The sequence below is a fragment of the Carassius carassius genome, chromosome 41, assembly GCF_963082965.1.
Source record: "Carassius carassius chromosome 41, fCarCar2.1, whole genome shotgun sequence".
Classification (NCBI taxonomy): domain Eukaryota; kingdom Metazoa; phylum Chordata; class Actinopteri; order Cypriniformes; family Cyprinidae; genus Carassius; species Carassius carassius.
Window position 1 is genome coordinate 11195178 of NC_081795.1, and position 22834 is coordinate 11218011.

The 22834-nt window shown below is 38.2% G+C and overlaps 1 protein-coding gene across 1 annotated transcript in view; it reads left to right on the forward strand.

Moving 5' to 3' along the window:
- Positions 1 to 22834, forward strand: part of LOC132122707 (lissencephaly-1 homolog A-like) — a 52592-nt gene that overhangs the window by 20339 nt on the left and 9419 nt on the right. Inside the window, exons 2-6 of the mRNA XM_059533049.1 lie at positions 4487 to 4713; positions 15785 to 15869; positions 17523 to 17597; positions 17805 to 18011; positions 21247 to 21415. Coding sequence (XP_059389032.1) covers positions 4682 to 4713; positions 15785 to 15869; positions 17523 to 17597; positions 17805 to 18011; positions 21247 to 21415 — 568 coding nt within the window. The 5' untranslated portion in view covers positions 4487 to 4681. The remainder of the gene's footprint in view (positions 1 to 4486; positions 4714 to 15784; positions 15870 to 17522; positions 17598 to 17804; positions 18012 to 21246; positions 21416 to 22834) is intronic.

A 22834-nucleotide genomic window follows, 5' to 3' on the forward strand; every position in this document is an offset into this window, starting at 1 on the left:
TTTGTTAAGTATCAGTACTTTTGCCATTCCAACTATATAGTGATCTTTCTTATAGCAGAGAGAAATTCAGAGTTCTGCTTGTTGCTGTCAAACTGTGAGTGTCACTGGAGCACAGAAGTAGGTTGATGCTAAAATCTGGGTCACCGGTCCCTTTTACACGTGTTCAGAGCTCCCGACAGGGGTAGCAGGAGTCTGTAACAAAGCGCTCCAAATGGCAGCCGGAAGAGAGGACTTAATACAGGTTAGAATGAGATGTGTGCTGGGGGAAATAGAGCAGATGGAGCACCTGATGAAATGTGTGTTAGCCCCCAAAGCTACCTTCAAAGGAACAGGGTCAGTTGCATATTTACACTTGTCTGAAGCCCGTGTGACCACTACTCATCTGCACTGTGCTTATTTGCATTCTGATTCCAGGAGGTTTGTTATTGTAAATTAGTGTTGGGCGATATGGTCATTTTTCAAATCGTCATATCGTCAGCCCGTGAGATCGACGATACACAATATTATCGAGCATGGGTGGAGCAAGAGAGAGACTCTTTGTTCTTGTCATAGCATAACTATTTGGTGTTTTAAACCGCGCAGGTGCGCGAGAGAGAGCCTATGGAGTAGGGCTGCAACTAACGATTATTTTGATAATCGATTAATCTGTCGATTATTTTTACGATTAATCGGTTTATGTACTTATATTTTAGTTTTTTCCCCCAAGTAAATTATTAATAAATGGTCTTTATCCTTCAGCATAGATTTTTAAGAGATTTTAACCATTTTGCATTGTCATATCCTAATCAAAAATATACCTGGAGTTGTTTTATTGTGTTAGTAATCCTTTGTCGAACTCTTCTGCAATCAGAACACTGACCCATACTCCCACAAATTTCACAAGGAGATTTAAAATAATGTTTTCACCATGGCAGTTCTTAGAGCTCCTAAAGTAGTTTAACATCCCGAACGAAGCTTATTAAGGAATCTTTCAGAACATATTTTCACGAAGAATAAGGATAAAACAGAATAAAATTGCAGTGCATTGTATTTTATTATTTACTGGGAAACAGCTTTATAGCTTTTGCTGTGAAATTGTAAACAATCCTTCGAATAAAGTGCCAATGGCATGAAACCTGAATGGAAATCACAATTTAAAGTAAAATCCATCAGGAGGTTGTCCAGAAAAAAAAAATTGGACAGTCACACACAAAAAACCTGCTGTGTGAAAAAGAGCAGTGAATACTTAGAAAAAAAGTGCATTTCAAATATCTTTAAACATTTACCTCTCTCATTCAGTCATAATTAGGCTGCACGACTGAATTTTGAACTGGTAAACTACAAACTGATCACAGAACATGTTTGTAAAGCTTTAAATGTTAACTGTTAAAAAGCAATGTTATCAGCTTTTACGACTAAACATTTGCAAACAACATTGTACTGGAGAATCTGCACAAATAAAAGTCTTAGGGGCCGTTCACATATCGCGCCTAAAAACGCGTAGAAAACGCTAGGCGCACCGCTTTCTCCTCCTTTCCAAAGCGCTCGGGCAGAAGCGCCCCTGAGGCGTCTGCCTTTGCTAAGCAACCATGACGTGCTCTCTCCTTGAAGACGCGGAAATTTCAGCAAAGGATAAATGGATTTGCAGCTCAAAAAATCGCTTGCAGTAGCTCTGCTACTAAATTTATTTCAAAATGGAAATCCATATACAACTATGATCAGCTGTTCCTTTCATCTTGACTGAGCTTTTAACGTTGTTACGGGAAAGGATGAAGCTGATTGGTTAGTTCTTGTCACATGACCCGCGATGCGCTTGCAGCATTCTGAAAAGTTGAGATGTTTCTAACTCGACGCGGTGCGGTGTTGGAAATAACGAACTTGAGCGCGCAAAAGACGCGATATGTGAACGTCCCCTTAAACAGTTCAGTAGTGCAGAGTTTACAGGTTACTCTTCTTTTTTGAAGGCTCAAAGTAAAGTACTCCCAGTCTCCCACATCCCGCTAAATGCTGCAGAGACGCTGTTCGGGAAGCACGTGACATAAAACGAGGCCAGCTATTGGCTATTCGCTACTTCTCCTGCTGTACTGGCTGAGTAAAACCTCCGGTGGCTCATTACTGCCACACTTTGGTCACCGCAGATTTGAAATATGCACGAAATGAGCCGCTTACGGCAAATAAAAGTTATTTAGCAACGAATCGATGACTAAATTAGTTGACAACTATTTTAATAATCGATTTTTATCGATTAAATCGATTCGTTGTTTCAGCTCTACTATGGAGTGACCAATAATCAAAAAAAAATTCCTTTCAAACATACCGACTGATTTAACTAAAGTTAAATATCAGGGTTTCCCATACATTCATTAATTTGTGGCGGCCCGCCACAATATCAACGCTGACCTCCACGAATTGATTCAGATTTTAAAACTATTTAATATGGGTACAATTGTATTTTATTGTAGAGCTGCGCGCTGCTTGCTCCCTCCCTCTCACAAACTGACAACGGAGGCACGCACGACTAGCCCCTCCCCTTCGAACACGATCTGAATCAAAACATGAGCATGCATTAGTTACAGATGTTGCCGGTGCTTAATGCTTATTCCCCCAGCGAAGATTCCAGAATCAATCCGGAGTTGAATGGTTAGTAACGAACACTGTTGCTCAACATAACTCTGAGAAGTTAGTCTATGTTAAGCGCTGTCGCGTTTCCATTACAGATTCGCGCAAAACTTTAGTGGGTTTTTTTTCTAAATATCGATAAACAACTATTGCGAAATGACGGCATTTCCATTAACCGATGTTATGCGACTAAAACGTCATTTTTTCCCTCTCGCGATCAGTCACTCCAAAAATCATGGCAACGGACGTTGGTAGGTTTATATATATCACAGCCACCAGACTAAACATTATATTATTATTATCTCCAGGTTCAGGTTGGTGTGTGTTGGTTTTTGTCCACCTCAGTCTCCAGGTTTGTGTGTGTGTGTGTGTGTGTGTGTGTCCACCTCCAGGTCCAGTTTGGTGTGTGTGTGAGCCTGTGTGTGTCTGAGGCTGTGTGTGTGCGTGTGTGTGTGTGAGTCTTTTTGAATGTTTGAGTGTGTGAGCCTGTGTTTGAGTGTGTCAGTAAGTTTGTGAGTTTGAGTGTGTGTGTGTCCATCTCCAGGTCCAGGTTTGTGTGTGTGTGTGAGCAAAATTTGCAACAAGAAGTCTGTGGAGCAGTCATAGCATAGAAAGTGTAGCAATGGCATAGCAATGTAGCAATAGCAATGTCTTTAAGGTATCTGACACTGTGTTGGCAATGGAAATGTGTACTTGTCACTAAAAATATATGATATATTTATGATATATATAATTCTGTGGGAAACACTGAATATAAAAATACTATTTAAAACAGCTAGTTCATACATAGTCGGACGCAACTGTCATATCGCACGTCCGCATCTGCGCAGGGAAGTTATCAGTCTAAATGTTCTGCAAAATCAGTCAACGGTGAAAATCAATAGCAGATTTCATTTAAAGTCCAACAGTTAAACACTAATATTGGGCATAAACGAACATTTAAATATAAAGTATTTAAAACAGGTAAGTTGATATATTTGTAGTATAGTTGAATTGAACTGATGCATCAGTCATACAGCGCTCCGGACCGCGCGCCTCATGACGAGTCTGACGCACCGTCACAGAAACAAGAATGAGATGCAGTCTAACATAACTGTGGCATTAAACTCCGTTAGTGAGGGCTCGTTTAATATATTGCACATACAGTATATAGGCCGTTTAGATTACTTGTTAAAGTGCAATGAAATACCTTATATCTGCAGACGATGTACGTCTGTTTGTGGATGGAGACTTTGTAACGGCCAAAACTATGTATTTTGCATGCATCACATTATAGTGCGGTGTGCATGAAAATAATAACAAGGCGGCAGATTGAATTTATTATCCGTGGTTCTCACGTAGTCCTTCTACGTCATCACCACGTAGTGTGTTTTATAAGTTAAGTGATCAGTCTTTAAGAAAAGGACTACGTGAGAACCATGCACTATGGATGATACATTCGCTCTGCCGCCTTGTTATTATATTTTGTCTTTACTTTATTTGTGACACCAAGAAAGAGTTAATCTCTCATGTATGAGAAGAGCGCGTTGCCGTATACCAGCCATTAAATGTGTGGGACACCAACTCGTCGTTTTCTATCTCTTTCATTTCATGGATTTAACGAATTATCAGAGTCAAAGCATTACAACTTCAACGACTACATCCTGTAATCCTCCTGCGCGTGCGAGGTGTGTGTGTGAAATGCGGGCAGTGAAATAGCTGGGCAGTTTAAAAGCCGAATTATAATTAGCACCCTAATAAAAATAATAGTTATTATTATTATAATATAATACATTAGAGACAGAGAATTCTGCTTATGTCGATATCTCTGGCGATCGTCGATACACGATACTATCGTCTATCGGCACAACCCTATTGTAAATGACGAATGTGTTTTTTTTCTCCACAGATGCAGGGACTGTCTGGCTGGTAGATGCCTGCAGGCTGTCAATGTGTGGTGTTCCTGGAGACAGTCTTTAAGAAGAAGTGTTTGGGGTGAGCTGCTGACCACCCGGCAAGCCGGACCCGGTGTCCTATCTCTGATCTCCTGCCAAGGAGATAGCAGTTGCTGCACACTCTACACCTGATCCCCATCCCCATCACTATGGTGCTGTCACAGAGACAACGTGAGGAGCTGTAAGTTCACAAATCCTTACAGCACTGTGTAAGGCAAACAATAAAATGTATATGTATGTGTAATAGACATAATTAGTGTTGTCAAAAGACCCGGTACTTCGGTACCAAGTCGGTACTAAATAAATTTAAATGTGACGGTACCAGGTTTCTTTAAGTACCGGTAGTACCGAGGTCCCGTTCAAACCCGATTCAGCGCTATGATTTCCGCGAAGCAGAAAACGAGGACGGAATCTCAAAATCCAGTCATGAAAATGAAACTTACATTTTAATATGGACAGTCATGAAATTTGTCAAAGTTAGCATAAATTAATAAAATCAAATCTCCATATGGACCAGTATCTGTAAGTTAAGCCCCAAAAGTTGTTTGAAATATGAATCCGTGTTCTGCGCGTCTCTGTGTGAATTAATGAATGGCAGAGACGTGCGGGTTTGTTTACTACATAGACTGAAGCACATGGCGCTTGCATTAATTTCAGCATCTGAGCTTCAGAGTTCTCTCTCCATCAAGTGATCTGAACTTTTCAGTTCATCTCAATGGACGCACAGCGCACCTGTATTTGATGCTCTGTAAACTCTTTGTGAAGGCGCACGACTCACCGTCACTTTACTGTTAACACTGTTTCTCACACATGCAAAGAGAGAGAGAGAGAGCGAGAGTCTTACCACGCTGAATCGACACGCTATATGTAAACTATTCTTTGTTGTCTTCTCCTGTCAAAATAATAGAGTTCATTTAGAATTATTCATATTCATTTTCGAACAAGCAGAAGACTTACCGGTTTCTCCGGTAGTGGGCGGAGCCAATGCGCAAATGGCAATTTCATTGGCTGGCGCTGATCTCTTACTGTCCCTGTTTTGATTTCAGCAAATCAGTTTGACCGAACGCAGACAACGTGATTAATATTCATGAACCCAGCAGCTCATCAATTCATAGTGCATTGTATATACATTAGTATGATAGTAGAATTAGTAGTATTATTATCTTTTATTAATAATTAATATGATCTATTACTATTTTTTTTTTTTAGAGAAACCCTCAATGATCAAAAACATCTTAAGCATCACCACCAGTCTTAAGTTCAGTTAAAATGACAAATATGCATTCATTAGGCCTAAAAGTTAATTTTTACATAAAGGCATTGTGCTAGAAATATTACTATTATTTAGTAAAATGTATGTGATACTGCTACTACTGTTGAAAAAAATTATAAAACTTTATTTTTTAAAGAAATGAATCACAATATTTCTTCCATGTTTTAATTTTAATAGCAAATCCCCTTTATTTACCAAAAATAAGATTTCATAAATTAAAAGACAAATTAAATTTGGGTGAAATTTGTTTACTGTTTTTCATAATTATATAACTTGTAGAAAAACTTTAAACAAAATTGTAAATAAGTATAAAGAATGCCACTGGTTTTATTTTTAGTGCTAAAAGTTATTTTTTTTAAATTAGCATATTTTTGTGTTTTGCTTTGGATTCGAAATTGGTACCAAGAACCGTGGATTTTCACTGGTATCGGTACCGAATACTTAAATTTTGGAACCGTGACAACACTAGACATAATGATAATCTTATTTTAAGAGGGTTCATACTTCAGTAAACCTTTGACTGCAGTGAAATATACAGTATGGATTTATCAGGGAGTTTGACAGCTGAAAAGATCACTGGTTCTCTCTCATGAGTAATCAATGGGCAGATGTCTGTAAGAGGTCTAGACAAAGCCTGGACATAAACAACCCTTTTGTGTCCCATCAGGATAGATGTCATTGTAATGGGCTCGAAAGAGTATGTAGCCACTATGCAAATTTTTTGAATTCACACTAAATGAAATCCTTGCACTTGATTTATAAATGCTTTGTTTTGTGAATTTTCTGTTGGAAAGTTGAATGTTACTTGAAAAATGACTGTTGGTTCTGTTGAAAGGAAGTGAACTTCCCACTCCAAATAGATCCACTAACATGAATGTGAATAGTCCTCCTAGACTGGCAGCAAATGCTGGGCAGTTTTTGTGAATACTGGTAGAATACCACGGGGCGTCTTGATGCATTTCTACTGGATTCATTAGGACAATAGTAGAGAAAAATTGGAGGCAGTGACAAGCTGACCGCCTGCCTCAACAGTTTATTTTCCTCTTTGGCAGATTTTTCTACAGAGCACATGAATGGAATCTGTAGTGTTTGAGTTACTTAGGCTTTTCTCAGTGCATAGAGCTCAACTGCTGGCCACACAGAAATGATACTTGAACCCTTTCAAAATCTTTTCTGGGGCACGCAAAGAGGTTTTGTTCTCCTTGGCCCGCTCTTTGTATTTTATTTATTCATGTACTTTAAAATTTACTTGCCTGGCTATTTTTCATTTATTTAATTTTTTGGGCGGGATTATATTTATTTTAGATGAATTTTGTTAATTTACAGCCCAATGTAACTAACCTTCATCACAGATTAATGCCTGTTTCATTTATAAAAAATAAAAAAATAAAAACTGTGTCAGGATCCCTGGTGATGTTTATCTTGGTCACAGGTTGCACAACATCTTACAAAGGCTATATATAGTTACAAAGGCATAATAGAGTCACTCATACAAGAGCACATTGTGTTTATGCACTGAAAGCTTGGCAGATTGAAGCCTGCGAGGGTTTCTGCGATTTCTATAGCAATTCAATGCTTTCAAAATGTATACACATTAAATTACTACACGCACGAATTAATGGAGACCTTGAAGAGTGTTCGTGAATCCTCTTATCTGTCCTTCACGTGCTCCACTGTTTACCGCCTGAGACTGTCACAGGATTGCGCTCGCGCTCCGTTCGTCTCTGACGCAATGGCTCTCTGCATCTTACCGACGGAGTTACCGGAGCCGTCGACAGCTGTGTTTTATTGTAAGTGTCTAAATCATACGCACAGTTCCACTGAATGATAAGTGCAGGTGCAGGAGGACGCGAACGTCCTGAAGGAGAGCTCGGTTCAGTGTTGCTGTCCATGAGACGCGGCTCTCTTGTGCGCACTGAACACAGCGCGCTAGTAACCAGCTGCTCAGTGGAGCTTTCCCGCATCGTGGGGCTGAAGCCAACTTGATGTGTTGAATGCTCAGAGCACGTTATAAAACGTTTTTTTTAAATACAAATTTCTGTTTTGATAAATGTCATAGCATATTGCCTAAAACATAAGGCATGTACAAAAATAATCAGTGATACATTTGCAACCTCAAAAAAATTAGGGTCGCAATGTCATTTCAAAAGGTCGCATATGCGACCATTTTGGTCGCAGTGTAGTTCCCTGGTGTGTGTGTGTGTTTGTGAAATTTCATATTTATAAATGTCATTCTGCCCTGTTAACTGTTAATAAGATGACTTTCAGTCGTCTTCTGACATTTCATCATGACAGCTGTGGTTTAGCGTTGTGCTGTAGGTGTGGCAGGTGTGTGCAGGCCTGGGCTCTGGAGACCACCACTCTGCCTCATTCTAAAACGTAGCTGCTTTGCCAGCCCCTGGTGAGCTCTGATGGAGCTGCCGCCAGCCAGTCAGCAGGAATCCCATCAGCAGTATGGATTTAATCTGCACACTGGCACATAGAGGAGGTGACGGCCCTTCTGCTGCTTTTAGGGGCCTCAATCCTTTGACTTAGATGCTACCTCAGCATCCCAAGAATCAGTCTAGACTTCAGCCTGAGATTTATTCTATTATTGTGGAGGGCTGAAATAGGGTAATTGAAATCCCAGAAATTTGACAAAGTTTCAATCATTAGGTGGCATTTAAATGGTAATTTTGTGGTTGTGTAGTTGTTTATGCTTAAGAGGTTCCTGAGGAGGAGCTGAGCAAAGCTTTACATGCATAATACATGCATTAGTGCCACATGCAGTCAGAGATTACTGTGCCAGCTGCCACTCCTTCATACCGGCAAGGGAATGTGAATGTGTAATCTAAAACTTCCCCTCAAATGAGTGTGGAAATCCCTTTGCTTCTGCCTGCTTGTTGTGTGTGTGTGTGTGCTTGTGCATACAGGAGATTGTGCCGTGGCTCAGGATCTTATTTAGATGACTGTAAACAAAAACATGGCATTAGTGCTAAGAACACGCTCTGCTAGTCGTCTTAAGGGGTGTGGCCTCTGAGGAGCAGCCCAAATCTCATTAACGCTTCTGTCAAAGGGACTACGTGTGTATGTGAGACAGCTGGCTCAACACTCCCGTGCTGTGCGCACACACGCACATCCAATTGCATGTGCCCCCTTTACACACACTAATTCAAGGTCTGCCGTCTCTGAACTGCCATAACACAGAGCATTTGCAATTAAGCTACATTCATCATATCACTAAGATAAGATCTGTATGCTTCACTTAACTATTTGGGTGGCTTTCTTTCTGTAGTTTCAAATTTTTCAGGGTGTTGCAAACTGTTTAGCATTGAATGTTTTTCAGAATAGACATTCAATGTGTTCTGAGTGCTTTAGCATGTGCTTATGCTCTCTTTTTAATTTAGAATGTTCCCTTTCATATTACATGCGTTGTTTGACCTATACAGTGTGCTGTAGTGCGGATGAAATAATGAGGCTTTTTGAGAACTGATAAGGTCAGAGTGCTAGATATGCTGTGGTTCCTGCATTATTTCAATGGGTTCACTAGTTTTAGAGTCATCAGTTTTGAGAACTCATTTGTTCTGTTTAGACATTGAGTGAAAAGGTTTGTCTAACTGGTTCTTACTGGAAACTAGTGTAAAGTCCACTTGGATGCTCAGAGAACACATTGTGTGCGCTTACTAAGCAGAACTGCAGTAACCTCTGCTCAGGTGCCTTTTGTCAGAGAATAATCAGCTTTCCTGTAGAATCCCTGGATAGATCCGCAAAGAGAGAGTGCTGGCTTTGATGAAAGCCTCTTTCTGTTGGCTGTGTTGTTTTATGTACAGGCTAGCTACAGGAAATATCAGACTCCTTTCTCTGTTTGTACAAAGGTTACCATCTCCCAAAGCCTGCAAAGGGACTCATTCTGCAGTCCTGTGATGCCATGTTCTGATTCATGATGGCAGCTGGATAATAAGTAAAGCAAATCCACACGCCAGAGGCATTCAGACAAGATATACCCACAGGGGCTCATCACAGTCTGATAAGACAGTGTTTGTTTACTGAGAAGAGATGCGCAGGGTTTGTGGAGTCGAGGTGGGAGGGGTGCGGGATGCTGTCTGGCTGGCATTGGTGATGTGGATCCGGAAGCAAGCACTTAGCGGAAATGATGTTAGAGTGAGATGAGTCTCCTCCAGAAAGAATGAGGTAATGCTCCTCACCTCTTCTCCTGCAGCCACTCTCCTGTGCACATATCGCACACACATAGTGCCACCATCCTGCTTTAGATTTAGTTTGACATGCTCTTCAGCTGCAGATTCAGTCATGTGGTCATGAAGCATACTGTAGTTAAAAATTAAACATTTTGATTAACTATTAGATATGTTATGAAACCCATTTTATTTTTCCCAGATTCAATATTATCTTTTTCCTAAATTGTTTTCAGTTTAAATTAGAAAATATTAAGTTTAAAACAATTTAATTAAGATTTGCAGTTTAAATTACAACATGGGTGAAAATTGTGATAATATAAGATGTTTGAATAAGCTATAATTGTTATTTAACAAATACATTCTAATGTACAATATATTTTGTAAATCCTTTTTTATTTTGGTGGGTTATATTGAAGACCAGTTTTGTCAAATGAAATGGTGAAATGTCTTTGACGTGAACTTTCAGAGCATCTTAAGATGAAGTTCTTGTTGAGTGTCCTTGTGAAGTTGGCAGATGCTGTTAACACCACGTGTAGATGAAACTGTGTCTACATTTAACATATACCCACTATCAATATTTGCTAATGTCTGCCCACAGGCAGAGCAGACAGCATTTTCTTTATCATAGTCACATGGAACTCAAGTAGATGCAAATAATGCAAGGCCCTGATTAAACAGGTCAACTTTTTCAGGTCTGTAACAAAATCTTCTATATCATAAGCAAAATTGGTTTCATAGAGGAAATCTTGCAATGACTCCAAGCTTTTAAAAGCTGACAACAAAGCATTTGTATTCTCCTTCCTAACATCAAAGAAGCTGGGCCATAATTGCATGAAAATCAGCCCTGATCACATTTTAACTCGGTATGAAGCAAAGGAACCAGTGAAGTGTGCTGCCTTCAGTGGCTTGTTTATATTCTAGAGCGAAATGAGCTGCATTTGTTTAGGTTCAAAAACTATTTGAAGGAAGGCTGGCCTTCATCTCATTTTTTTTTTAATAAACCTAAATTATTTTTCTGTACTATTACCTTATTAAATCTAGCTGATATAGTTTAATTAAAAGCTTTATACAGTTGTTGGGATAAGAGGATTTCCTTGAAGTCAAGTGTACATGTAGATGAGACGCATGCAGACTTTATATTAAAATTGCAGTCATTTTGCCGTTTAATATTTATAGACACTAGTCTGTGAATTAAAGTTTATGGCTTATTTTTGATTGGTTCATCTACATTTTGCCAAATTTGTCGACATTCTACATTTATACAGTAAATGTCATTTTAATGACAGAATTCCTTAATTCAGTCTACATTTTCTGCATTATGAAACTCTTATGGCCTTATGTACCTGGCAGGTGTCAGATATTATGAAGACTCTTTTTCTCAGATTAATGGGTTTACATCTACTTTTAATAAACAAAATATGTTACCAGGTTGTTTGATTTCATGGTGCAAATACATATTTCCAGCGTATCATCATAGACTCCCGCTCACTGTGTTTGGACATTCAGATGTTCACATGTTGCCCAAAAATGCTGTCTAGAGAGGCAGCTCTTCTGATTTTGAGACAGTCTCTGGTTAGTTTGAGGAAGCCCTTCCTTAAAGAAGTGTTTCTTTTGTTCCTTGTTTTCAGCATCTCTGCCCACTCAGGTTCAGTTCTGCTTCGCTTCCTGCCTGCTCCATAGTTTCCATGGAAACCAGTCCAAAGCTATGAGCACTCATTTGTTTGTCCACAGTGTTTATTTTTACTTTTTCTTTTTTCTTTTTGGATTGTAACTGCAGCTAGCAGTAGTGTTGTCAAAAGACCCTGTACTTCGGTACCAAGTCGGTACTAAAAAAATTTAAATGTGACGGTACCAGGTTTCTTTAAGTACCGGTAGTACCGGGGTCCCGTTCAAACCCGGTTCAGTGCTATGATTTCCGCGAAGCAGAAAACGAGGACGGAATCTCAAAATCCAGAAATGAAAATGAAACTTACATTTTAATATGGACAGTCATGGAATTTGTCAAAGTAAGCATAGGCTACATTAATCAAATCAAATCTCCTTATGGACCAGTATCTGTAAATGTTACGCCGCAAAAGTTGTTTGAAATATGAATCCGTGTTCTGCGCGTCTCTGTGTGAATTAATGAATGGCAGAGACGTGCGGGTTTGTTTACTACATAGACTGAAGCGCATGACGCTTGCATTAATTTCAGCATCTGAGCTTCAGAGTTCTCTCTCCATCAAGTGATCTGAACTTCTCAGTTCATCTCAATGGACGCACAGCGCACCTGTATTTGATGCTCTGTAAACTCTTTGTGAAGGCGCACGACTCCCCTTCGATTTACTGATAGCGCTGTTTCTCACACATGCAAAGAGAGAGAGAGAGAGCGAGAGTCTTACCACGCTGAATCGACACGCTATATGTAAACTATTCTTTGTTGTCTTCTCCTGTCAAAATAATGGAGTTCATTTAGAATTATTCATATTCATTTTCGAACAAGCAGAAGACTTACCGGTTTCTCCGGTAGTGGGCGGAGCTAATGCGCAAATGGCAATTTCATTGGCTGGCGCTGATCTCTTACCGTCCCTGTTTTGATTTCAGCAAATCATTTTGACCGAACGCAGACAACGTGATTAATATTCATGAACCCAGCAGCTCATCAATTCATAGTGCATTGTATATGCATTAGTATGATAGTAGAATTAGTAGTAGTATTATCAATACTCAAATGACAAATATGCATTCATTAGTCCTAAAAGTTAATTTTTACATAAAGGCATTGTGCTAGAAATATTACTATTATTTAGTAAAATGTATGTGATACTGCTACTATTGAAAAAAATTATAAAACTTTATTTTTAAAAAAAATAAATCACAATATTTCTTCCATGTTTTAATTTTAATAGCAAATCCCCTTTATTTACCAAAAATAAAATGTTTAAATTTCATAAATTTGTCTGTAAAAGACAAATTAAATTTGGGTGAAACTTGTTTGTTTTTCATAATTATATAACTTGTAGAAAAACTTTAAACACAATTGTAAATAAGTATAAAGAATGGAATTGGTTTTATTTTTAGTGCTAAAAAGTTTTTTTTTTTTTAATTAGCATATTTTTGTGTTTTGCTTTGGTACCGAAATTGGTACCGAGAACCGTGGATTTTCACTGGTATCGGTACCGAATACTGAAATTTTGGTACCGTGACAACACTAGCTAGCAGTATCGCAAAAAATAGTAATTGTGGCTGGATTTTGGATGATGCATTCAGCAGTGGGTGTGCAGGTGTGTGAGGACTAGCATTGGGGGAGATGCATCTGAGGGTCTAAATGTCATGGCACTTTACCTCATAATGGGAACTCATTGAAGATAATTTGTTATTTTTAGGAGACACTGTTTGCTTGTGCCAACACTGATCTTTGGTCTTTGTAAACAAATCACCCAGGATAAATCACTGGAACACCCTCTTCATGATAATCTGAAGGTAGATTCAAAAACTCTGGTTTCTGCCCTGAGATTTAAGTCACTATTGTCATATACAGACTACAGTTAAATGTAGTGGTCACCTGTCTTTGCAGTTGGTAATCTCGCTGTTTTATTCAAGCATTTTATTAAATGCTTCAAAGAAGCTCATAAGCACAGTTTCATGTGGGCTGCTTGTTTTTTGACAGATTGTATTTACTGTTTAATGATCTTCAGGATAGCTTTTCTACAGCACATAACTTACATTTCATGGTTCTATTATTGTCTTATTATTCAAATTATGAATTATGAGTTTCTGTTCTGCAAAAAGGCTTGTTCTAACAGCAAGCAAGTCATTTTAAACTTTCAAAGACTTCTCTCAATGCATGCCAGCCAGACGGAGTGTGATAATTGTGATTTAAAATAAAAATTTTAATACAATATTTGTTGTTTGGCATTACATTTAAAAGGATAGTCAACCAAAAATTACCTGATGCCTTTCATTTCTTCCCCTCATGCCATTCCAAACCTGTGTAGTTTATTTTGTGAATCACAAAAGAAGATATTTTGAAAAACGTTTGGAACCAAACTCCATTGGACCCCATTGATGTCCAGTTGAATAGACAAATACAAAAGACAGATTAAAAAAAAAATACTCTTTCATGTTCCGGAAAAGAAAGAAGGTCATGATTTTGGATATGAGAGTGAGAATTTTTGTTTTTGGAAGAATTAAAAATTGACCTAATTTAATTGAAATCTAAAATATAACTGTATATAATAATGTTTTTATGAGAGCTACACTCCGACTGAGGAAATAATTAATTACTCTGATTTTTGGTTGTTACTGAATGCATTTAAAGATTTTGAACTGTTGTCATCCACGTTTATTGTTAACAGCAGTGAAATGGCAAAATGTGGCTTTACTTCTCATCGTCAAACAAATGTGATGGAGTCCTGTATACAGTATGCACACAAAATGCTAATTTAGTGTATTTTCAGGATGTACATTGTCCTAATCATCAGATTGTTGTTTTGCTGAACAGCTCTGTTGGACTCACAAAGAAGCGTTATTGAGCTGTATCTTTAGGAAGGTATCTGTCAAGCATGTCCCACTCAAAGCAGAGTAGAGTCACACACATATGTTCCCTCCAGCATGAAGCAGTGTGTAGTTCATTCCTGTCGCCGGCCTGTCACATGAGAGATAACCTGTTGCTGACCTTGACTTTGAACAGAGCACCCTCACTGTCACAGGCTGCAGTAGATATGGTGCCAGAGCTTGGTCACTTTATTGTCTGCCCTTTAGTGAACTGGCCCATCCACCAAACACACACCGTATATATAATCATATCATTTATCTCGAACCATGCCACACCCAGAGTTTTTCCTCTCCCTGTTTGTGCTGTTAGACTCTTTGTTGTCTGGTCTATAGATATTTTAATTCTTTTTATCGATCTTGATTTTGATCTTGATTTAAGAGTGTATGTGAACAATGTGGCTGTCTCGCTGAAACAGCATTTCCATATTGGGCTCCTTGTTTCCTCGCGGCTGTGGATCCTTCTGCCATCACAATGCCAGGAAGAGTTTGGACAGCAGAGTGGCGTCTCTGACAGCCTTCTTTGTCTTCACTATCAATGAATATCTTCCGCTCACCACAGTCTTGCTGACTCCTCAGCAGCTCAAAATGTGTTGAAAACAGAGGTGGAGGCTTCTTTCAAAGAACTGACATATTCCTATTTAAGCAGAAAGCATTTGTAAAATTGTTCTTTGTGAATGTGCACACATTTTATTTTTGCTTTAAAATATTTTTTTTTCCCTAGCATGATTTTTTTTTTTTTTTGAAATAGCAAGACTTTGCTTCTGTCATTGACATGGAAGTAAAGCCATGGAGTGTTGTTGTTGTTATTGTTATTAATGTAACGAGTATTAATGTTATTAATGTTAATGTTGTTATTATTATTATTGGTACATAATGCATTACAAATTCTCATCCTTTACTAGTAGATATATCTAAAATACTTGTACACTAATGATTACTTTCAGATTTCTACCTTCATGGATTTTTTTTTTTAAGGGCACCTCTTTTGGCCAGTACAGAAATTTGCTTAGCAAATTTGCATATCAGTTTTTTTATTTTTTTAATAGTCTATCAGTCCTAATTCTCCATGTATTGCTAAGCAGTTTTCCACAAGGAGCTGTTTTTTGTCTACTAGAATGAAATTCCAGTGTACCAGTGTCTGAATATGTGTTAAAGACACGCATGTTCTTTCAGTTTTGTGAAAAGCTCTTACCACAGCTCTTTTCTTAATCCACAATCATAAAGCCTTGTTATCAAGAGAACTAATTAGGCTTTTCTTTGTTTTTCAGAAACCGAGCGATAGCTGATTACCTTCGTTCCAACGGATATGAAGAGGCATATTCAGTTTTCAAAAAGGAGGCGGAATTAGACGTGGTGAGTGTGGGAACCCCCCTCCATTTATACCCCAATCAAACCAATATTTCTTAATTTGAAGTATTCCCCATTTAATTGGCGCCTCTGTGTGAGGTTGTGACTGACGGCACACGTGCTGAATTTAGGCAGTGCAGAGATAATTATGATGTGTGGCAGATGTAAAGCCTGGCACTCCCTGTTGTCTCAGTGATGGTTCACATTGATAAAGGGACATACTAAATTGTGTCTCTCCATTATCACAGGGTAGACTAGGAGAATTACTCCAATTCAGCAGAAAATCCCTTGCCGTAATATGACGTCTGGAAATGCGAGAGATCTTGTTTGAAAACAGTCCTGGTTGGACAGAATATAAACTGTTTATTTCCTTTGTACAGGGAAGTGCGAGCATTAATGATCAGATATGTGGACAGAGAGGTGGTCTATAGTGCTAAAAGCTCTCTTTAATTAAACCGAATGATATTAATACAGCTTCATTTAGCAGAAGAGATTTCTTCATTGATCCTTCCTGCTGTTAAAATGTTCTGAGAGGGGGCAGGTTTGTGACTTTAGGCATAACTGTAGATGAAATGTGGTGCTTTGAGGGCTGGAGAAAACTGATGGACTGTCAGACTGCAGTCCAGAGGCTGGCATGGCTAATGGGACTGGTATTTAGCTATTGGCTAACACACATAGCGGAGGGTCCAAGCAGATGGTGGATCAGTCCTCTGTAGAGGCTTTAAATGCCCCTCTCCTTCAGAGACGCATGACATGACCTCTCTCACTCTACTTCTCATCACACAGACAGCACCTGTTCTGCTGGACATCTCTGATATTACTCTCTTATTCTCTTTGTCTGCCACATCCTTTTTTTCATTACCCATAGACCTAGGAGCTGTGTTAAGCTTTTGCATTTTTGATGGTTAGAGACCAGTCTAATGAAAACCACGTATACACTTCTTTCAGAAAACACAACCTTCATATTGCTTTCGGGCTGAGACTGTGAGCTTGCATATTTAAAAACACAACCATAGAAATGTCTTCTGTCAGGGATTGGAAATGCGAGGGTGTAGTCTTGTTGGATTTTCATACCTTGGAATTAGACTGAAAGCAATGAATGAAGTTAATGGTGTGTGTGTGTGTGTGTGTAAGAGCGAGAGAGAGACAGAGAAAATACTTCTGAATCTCAATATTTCTAAATAATGCATTTTAATTACTATTATTGTAATATTGTTATTATATTGTATTAATTTATTATACATTTATTTGTATTTTTTATTATTTATTCATATAAAACATAAGATAGTTGTCATGTTAACAAAAAAAGACATTGGTATTACTGTAGTTATTATCGGCTTTTGATACTTAATGTTTTTGAATTAGCGAATGCCAATGGCAATCATTTTTCTCTCATTTTGAGATCTAAATGAAAGTTCTTGATAGTGCCAGGCACCCTAAAGTAGATTTTTCACAGTGCAGTGTTTATGTAATTGTAATCTTGGTAATCTCTCTTTGTCTGGTGGAGATTAACCCATGTGAAGGGATTTAGAGGGATGGGTTGATGGGTGTATGCCTTCTAGGCATATGTAATTCTTGATGTTTTGGGGGATTTTTTTTTTTTAAAGCGGTGTGTTGCGGGTGTTAAGGTGTAATGCTTTTGTCATCTTATGTCAACAGAATGAAGAATTGGATAAGAAGTATGCAGGTCTTTTGGAAAAGAAATGGACCTCTGTCATCAGATTACAGAAAAAGGTTTGTGCATTTCATATTTAATGCAAATCCTATTAAAAACCATTTGGGCAGCCTTGTCTCATTGTCTATTCATGGTCTGAAATGCCAAAATTTAGGTTTTAGAAATGCTGCATTTCAACTACTGGAACTGTAATCCAAAAATGTCATTTTCACTCATTTTATTCGATGTGTGTAATGATGAGTCGTACCCATTATGTCTTCTGCTAGGTGATGGAATTAGAATCAAAACTGAATGAGGCAAAAGAGGAGATTAATATTGGTGGGCCAATTGGACAGAAGCGAGACCCCAAGGAATGGATTCCCCGTCCTCCTGAGAGATACGCCCTGAGCGGCCACAGGAGTCCGGTCACCAGAGTCATTTTCCATCCTGTTTTCAGCGTCATAGTCTCTGCCTCAGAGGATGCAACAATAAAGGTGAGGTCTTCTCTACCTTTTCTGGGTTATCAAGCACTTTGTCTGCATGGTGTACATCTCATACCCTCTAAAACTGATCTCATGTTTCTGTTAACTTGGTGTGATCAAATTGTGATTTACAGTATGAAAATGGACAATCAAATTTAGGCTGACCTGCCTTGCTGGCTGATATAATTAGTGTCTTGCTTTAAATAAGCTGTAAATTTGACTTCAGGCTGCCACTGTCTTTTTGCTTTTTGTCTCTTTTTGCTGTTTTGATCATAGAGTGGCTCTTGAGACACACAAAATACACAAGTTTGCACAAGCAGTGTGACATTCCCATGGTAAACCTATTAAGGGGTTTTTGGCTTTTTTTAAAGACAAGAGGAAAGCTTTTTATTATTTAGATCAGCCAAACAATTCAGAGGTATAGTATATGCAAGGTACCCCCTTTATGTTGTATTTTATTTGGAATCCGGCCTACAGAGGTTTTTTTTTATTTTCCCAAACCCTTGATTTTCAAGTGATTCATGTTGTGCCGGCAGCTACGGACACCAACCTAAGTCTGTGCCCCCTCCTCCTGTGCCCTAGTTTTGTACTCTATGCTTTTAATCCCTTCCCTAAAATGCCCAGCCCTCCCAGTCTTAACATGGGCAGCCCTCAACCAGACATCTAGAACTGGTCCAAATATATTCTGCACAATTCTCTCCATCCACATATTCATAGCTATAATTGTCAGGAAGCCTGAAGCTGTGTAGCCAGATGCTTATTTTCTCACTTCTGTTCAGTGTAGACCTTTTTCTTTCTTTTTTAGCTTAAACATTTTCTTCTTTTTATGTTAATCAGCAGTTTGACAACCACTTGACAAGACAGTTCTCCTTCTGCTTAGCCTTGTTATTGAATCAGCCAAATGGTTTGCTGTTCAGTGTCATGCACAAGTATATTTTTTTTCTTTCTCAGACTGATATTTTATACATGCGCATGAACATATGACGTGTGCTCAAACATGCAGGAAAATCAGATTTTTAGCATGCTCTTATTTTCTTTCCCTTGCTTTTGAAGCCTGGTTTTATATACACTCTTGGTTCAGGCTGTTTTTGAGATAAAAATTTACTGATTTTCAGGGATGCGTGATACAGCGGACCATGTTGGTTATTGGCAAATTTTGCTTGTTTGTTTATCTATTCAGTTAAAGGTACAGGTTGTATGACCTGTACGCTCTACCAAAACAATAACAATTGCGTGGTTTGATGCTAAGGAGGAGCGTGGAATGAAGGGATTTGTTGTCTTCAGTAAATTATCAAATTAATTGATTACTGTTTAGTCAGATGATATGAAAACGATTACCACTTGTTAGACAAATATATACACTCGTGTACATTCAAACACAATAATTGGGCAAACATAGCAAATGCGAGTTAAACGATTTGCGCAAGTAGATTACATACAAAGTCAATGCAAAGACGCGATCAGACTATGGATCAGACGCGTCCTCGTGCGGGTCTAGAGACGCAATGCCCCGCGTTTGGCGTGTATGCCCCATAATACTAATCTTGTTGATCGTTATAATAGCATATGTTTTCTGTAAAGGTACGAATCAAAACAACACAAGCGAGATCGGCATCTCTTTCTAGTTGAAGTTTGTGGCGAAGCTCTCTCCATCTAGAAAATGCAACACCGCTAATAATCCTCACTCTTTCTCTCCTCTTGTCCCAAACTCTTCTTGGGTCGTTTGGTTGGCCCGTACGCTTGCGTTTACGGGAGCTGTCCTTGTCGACAGAACCAGCGGCAGACGGTAAACAGTAATTATGTTCCATAAATAAGTAACACAATCCACCATAAAATGTGCAAGTAGTAGTAAATAAGGAACTGCTTGAATCAAGCTAGTAGTTTGCTGGACCGCTAGACACTACTTCTGCGTTTGTCCACGACACTGTTGTCATGTGGTTTCTACGTCAATAAAGGCGGTAACGGTAACTAACGTCATTGACCGACGACGACTGCACTGCCCCGTGTCACTGTTTAGAATGGGAATTTTCTCATCATTTAAAAGTAGTTGAAAACATTAGAGATATTGTTAGTAATCAGCTGGACAAAATATATAACACTAGCCTAGTGGTTTTGGGATATTTTGCTGAAAATTCAATTATTAATTAATTTATCCAAAATAATCCAAAACTAATTTGTGCATGCAAGTTTTCTTTTTTACATCTACATAGCCTTTTATCTTTACAACAAAAGGAAAATCTTTAGTTAATCAGTAAAAATACTTTTAATTCTAAAAATACTAATGATCTTTAAAAATGTAATCTTTAAGTGTCAAAATTAATACCTTTTTTTTTTTTGAGGCCTAAATCTACTTGGTGCATTTAAAACTATTTAGTTTTAGTGTTTTATCTTAATATATTTCTAGGCAAAATAGCATATAATTTCAGTATTGGCTATTGTTATCTGCCAGAACATGAAAAAAGTATTGCCACTGGTATAAGCCAGAATCTTAGCTTAGGTTTGCTGTGGTTCTACAATTCTCCTTTTATTTAATTTTGATTTGTGTTGTAAAGGTGAGTAAGTTGATGATCGGGCACATACAGACAGATCAATGAGGGCAGATATAAGTAGTATACACTCCAGGTAATATTATTGCAGTCTCAGCTACATTGTTAAAGCTTACTTGCATGATTAACCCAGGTGTGCCACATCAGGCTTTTCATGTGCATGTTTTCTATCAGAACACGACTTGTTGGGTTCTGTCTCCCTTTTTGGAAACTGGAGACAGATAAGCAGGTGGAAGGGCTTCTGTCACCGACCCACTGTGCAGCAGACAGAGCTTATCCCTGTGTGTCTGCCGCCTAGAAACTGCTGAAACCTGATCTTCACATTAAGCCCTGAGGCTGTTTATCATACTGCTGCATCCAGATGAACAAGCAGATAACATTCAACTCACTTCAAAAAAATGCTTTAATGAAGCATTAATTTGCATTAAGAAAATGATTAATTTTAGGGAAAACATGGTCAAATATATTCGGAATGAAATGTTGAGATTATATCCAGAGGGCAGACTGGCGTCTTAGGTGGTGTTTAAAATCTGGCTTTGTGATGGATGTTTCACTGAATATATAATAGCAGCTACAAGCCCAGACCTGCATTTTATGCTTTACCTTATCATAACAAGCTGCCAAACAAGTTAATTGCTTTTTTTTATTGAAAAGATTCTCATCTTGGGCTAAAACGTGTGTTTTTTTTGTGTCTGATCCAGGTATGGGACTATGAAACGGGTGACTTTGAGCGGACCCTCAAGGGCCACACAGACTCGGTGCAGGACATTTCCTTTGACCATACTGGAAAGCTTCTAGCCTCCTGTTCAGCAGACATGACTATTAAGCTCTGGGACTTCCAGGGCTTTGAGTGTATCAGGACCATGCACGGTGAGCATGGTGTCACATGTTGTCATTGGTTCTAGGAGCTGTTAGGAGCGGAGGGGCGTCTCAGGGGGGAATCAAGTGTCAGGAGGCAGGTGTTGAATGCAGCTCATTAATATGCCAGCTTGCCAAAAATCCATAAAAGAGATTCTTCCTGTATTAGAAGGCATCCTTTAACCCATTTTCTCATTTCTCTTTTTATAAACATTATAATATTTTATATCAATGTATATAAAATCCATGAATTATATATCATTATAATTCATGGACCCTTTTCACAGACTGTTATGCGTTTTAAATCCTAAAGGTTTTTTTTATATTTAAATGAAAGAAAATATATATTGTACATTTTATGAAACTGTACTTTGTATTATGTTACCTTTGCATCAAATTACAAAAAAATAGCTGCTGTAAGTTTTTATCTAATGCATCAGCCGTAGGAGTGATGGTAAATTTGACACAGTTCACTCTTCTGACTGCTGTTATCAGTTTCTCTATTTTCTTCCTCTTTTTGAAAGTTGTGAAAACAGCTTAAATGGCAAAAGAAAAATACCAAGATGCTAATAACTCAAAACAATCTCAAATTCACTGCTATAGAAGTTTACCCAACTGAGAAACCCAGAAATAGAGCTTCATAAAAAAATTATAAAATATATATTTAATATACTGTAATAATGTATTACATTTTCCTAAAAATAAGATGTATTTTTAGAGCATTTTATTTAAAAAAAAAAAAAAAATCCCCAATCTACGAGAGTGAGATCCTGTCCTTGCTCTCAGAATGTGTTTATTAGGATGTGCCCATGCTTAAAATCCTAGTTGCTTGGCTAATTTTAATAGCTTTGGAAATGTGTCAGGCATTTCTAATGGGAGATTACGCAAGTGAACTTGCATTTTGTATTACAGGTTCTGTATTATGTTAACATAGCTTCCCCTGTGTTAGATAGATGTTTAACACTGTAAGTGTCGTGAAACCCCCCGTTTCAGTGTGGGACAGATATCACCACAGGTTTGGAAAAGTGCAAAAATAGTCAGTGTGAAAAGCTGTGAAGAGAAGTGGAATGGGGGCATGATTCTCTGCTATCCAGCCACTTAAATTCCACTAATTATGAAGTTCAAACTGTATCAAAACCTCATTAATGCACACTGCAGTTCACAGTTTCCTGCAAAAAAAAATGCTCAAATATTTAAACCATGTTTTAAGCTGAGTGATCTGCATTTGCACCGTGCATCAAAATACACGTGCTTTTGCAATGATTCAGGAATGCGTCAGCTGGTTGGTTAACAGTAATGATCAACCCTCTACAATGCGATTAAATCTCTCACATATGTGACTAAATCTTCACTCTGGGTGTCTAAATGATGTCTAACGTTAGTCATTGGCTAATAAATTCTTAGATTTTACTCGCCAGTGTATGAGTTGGA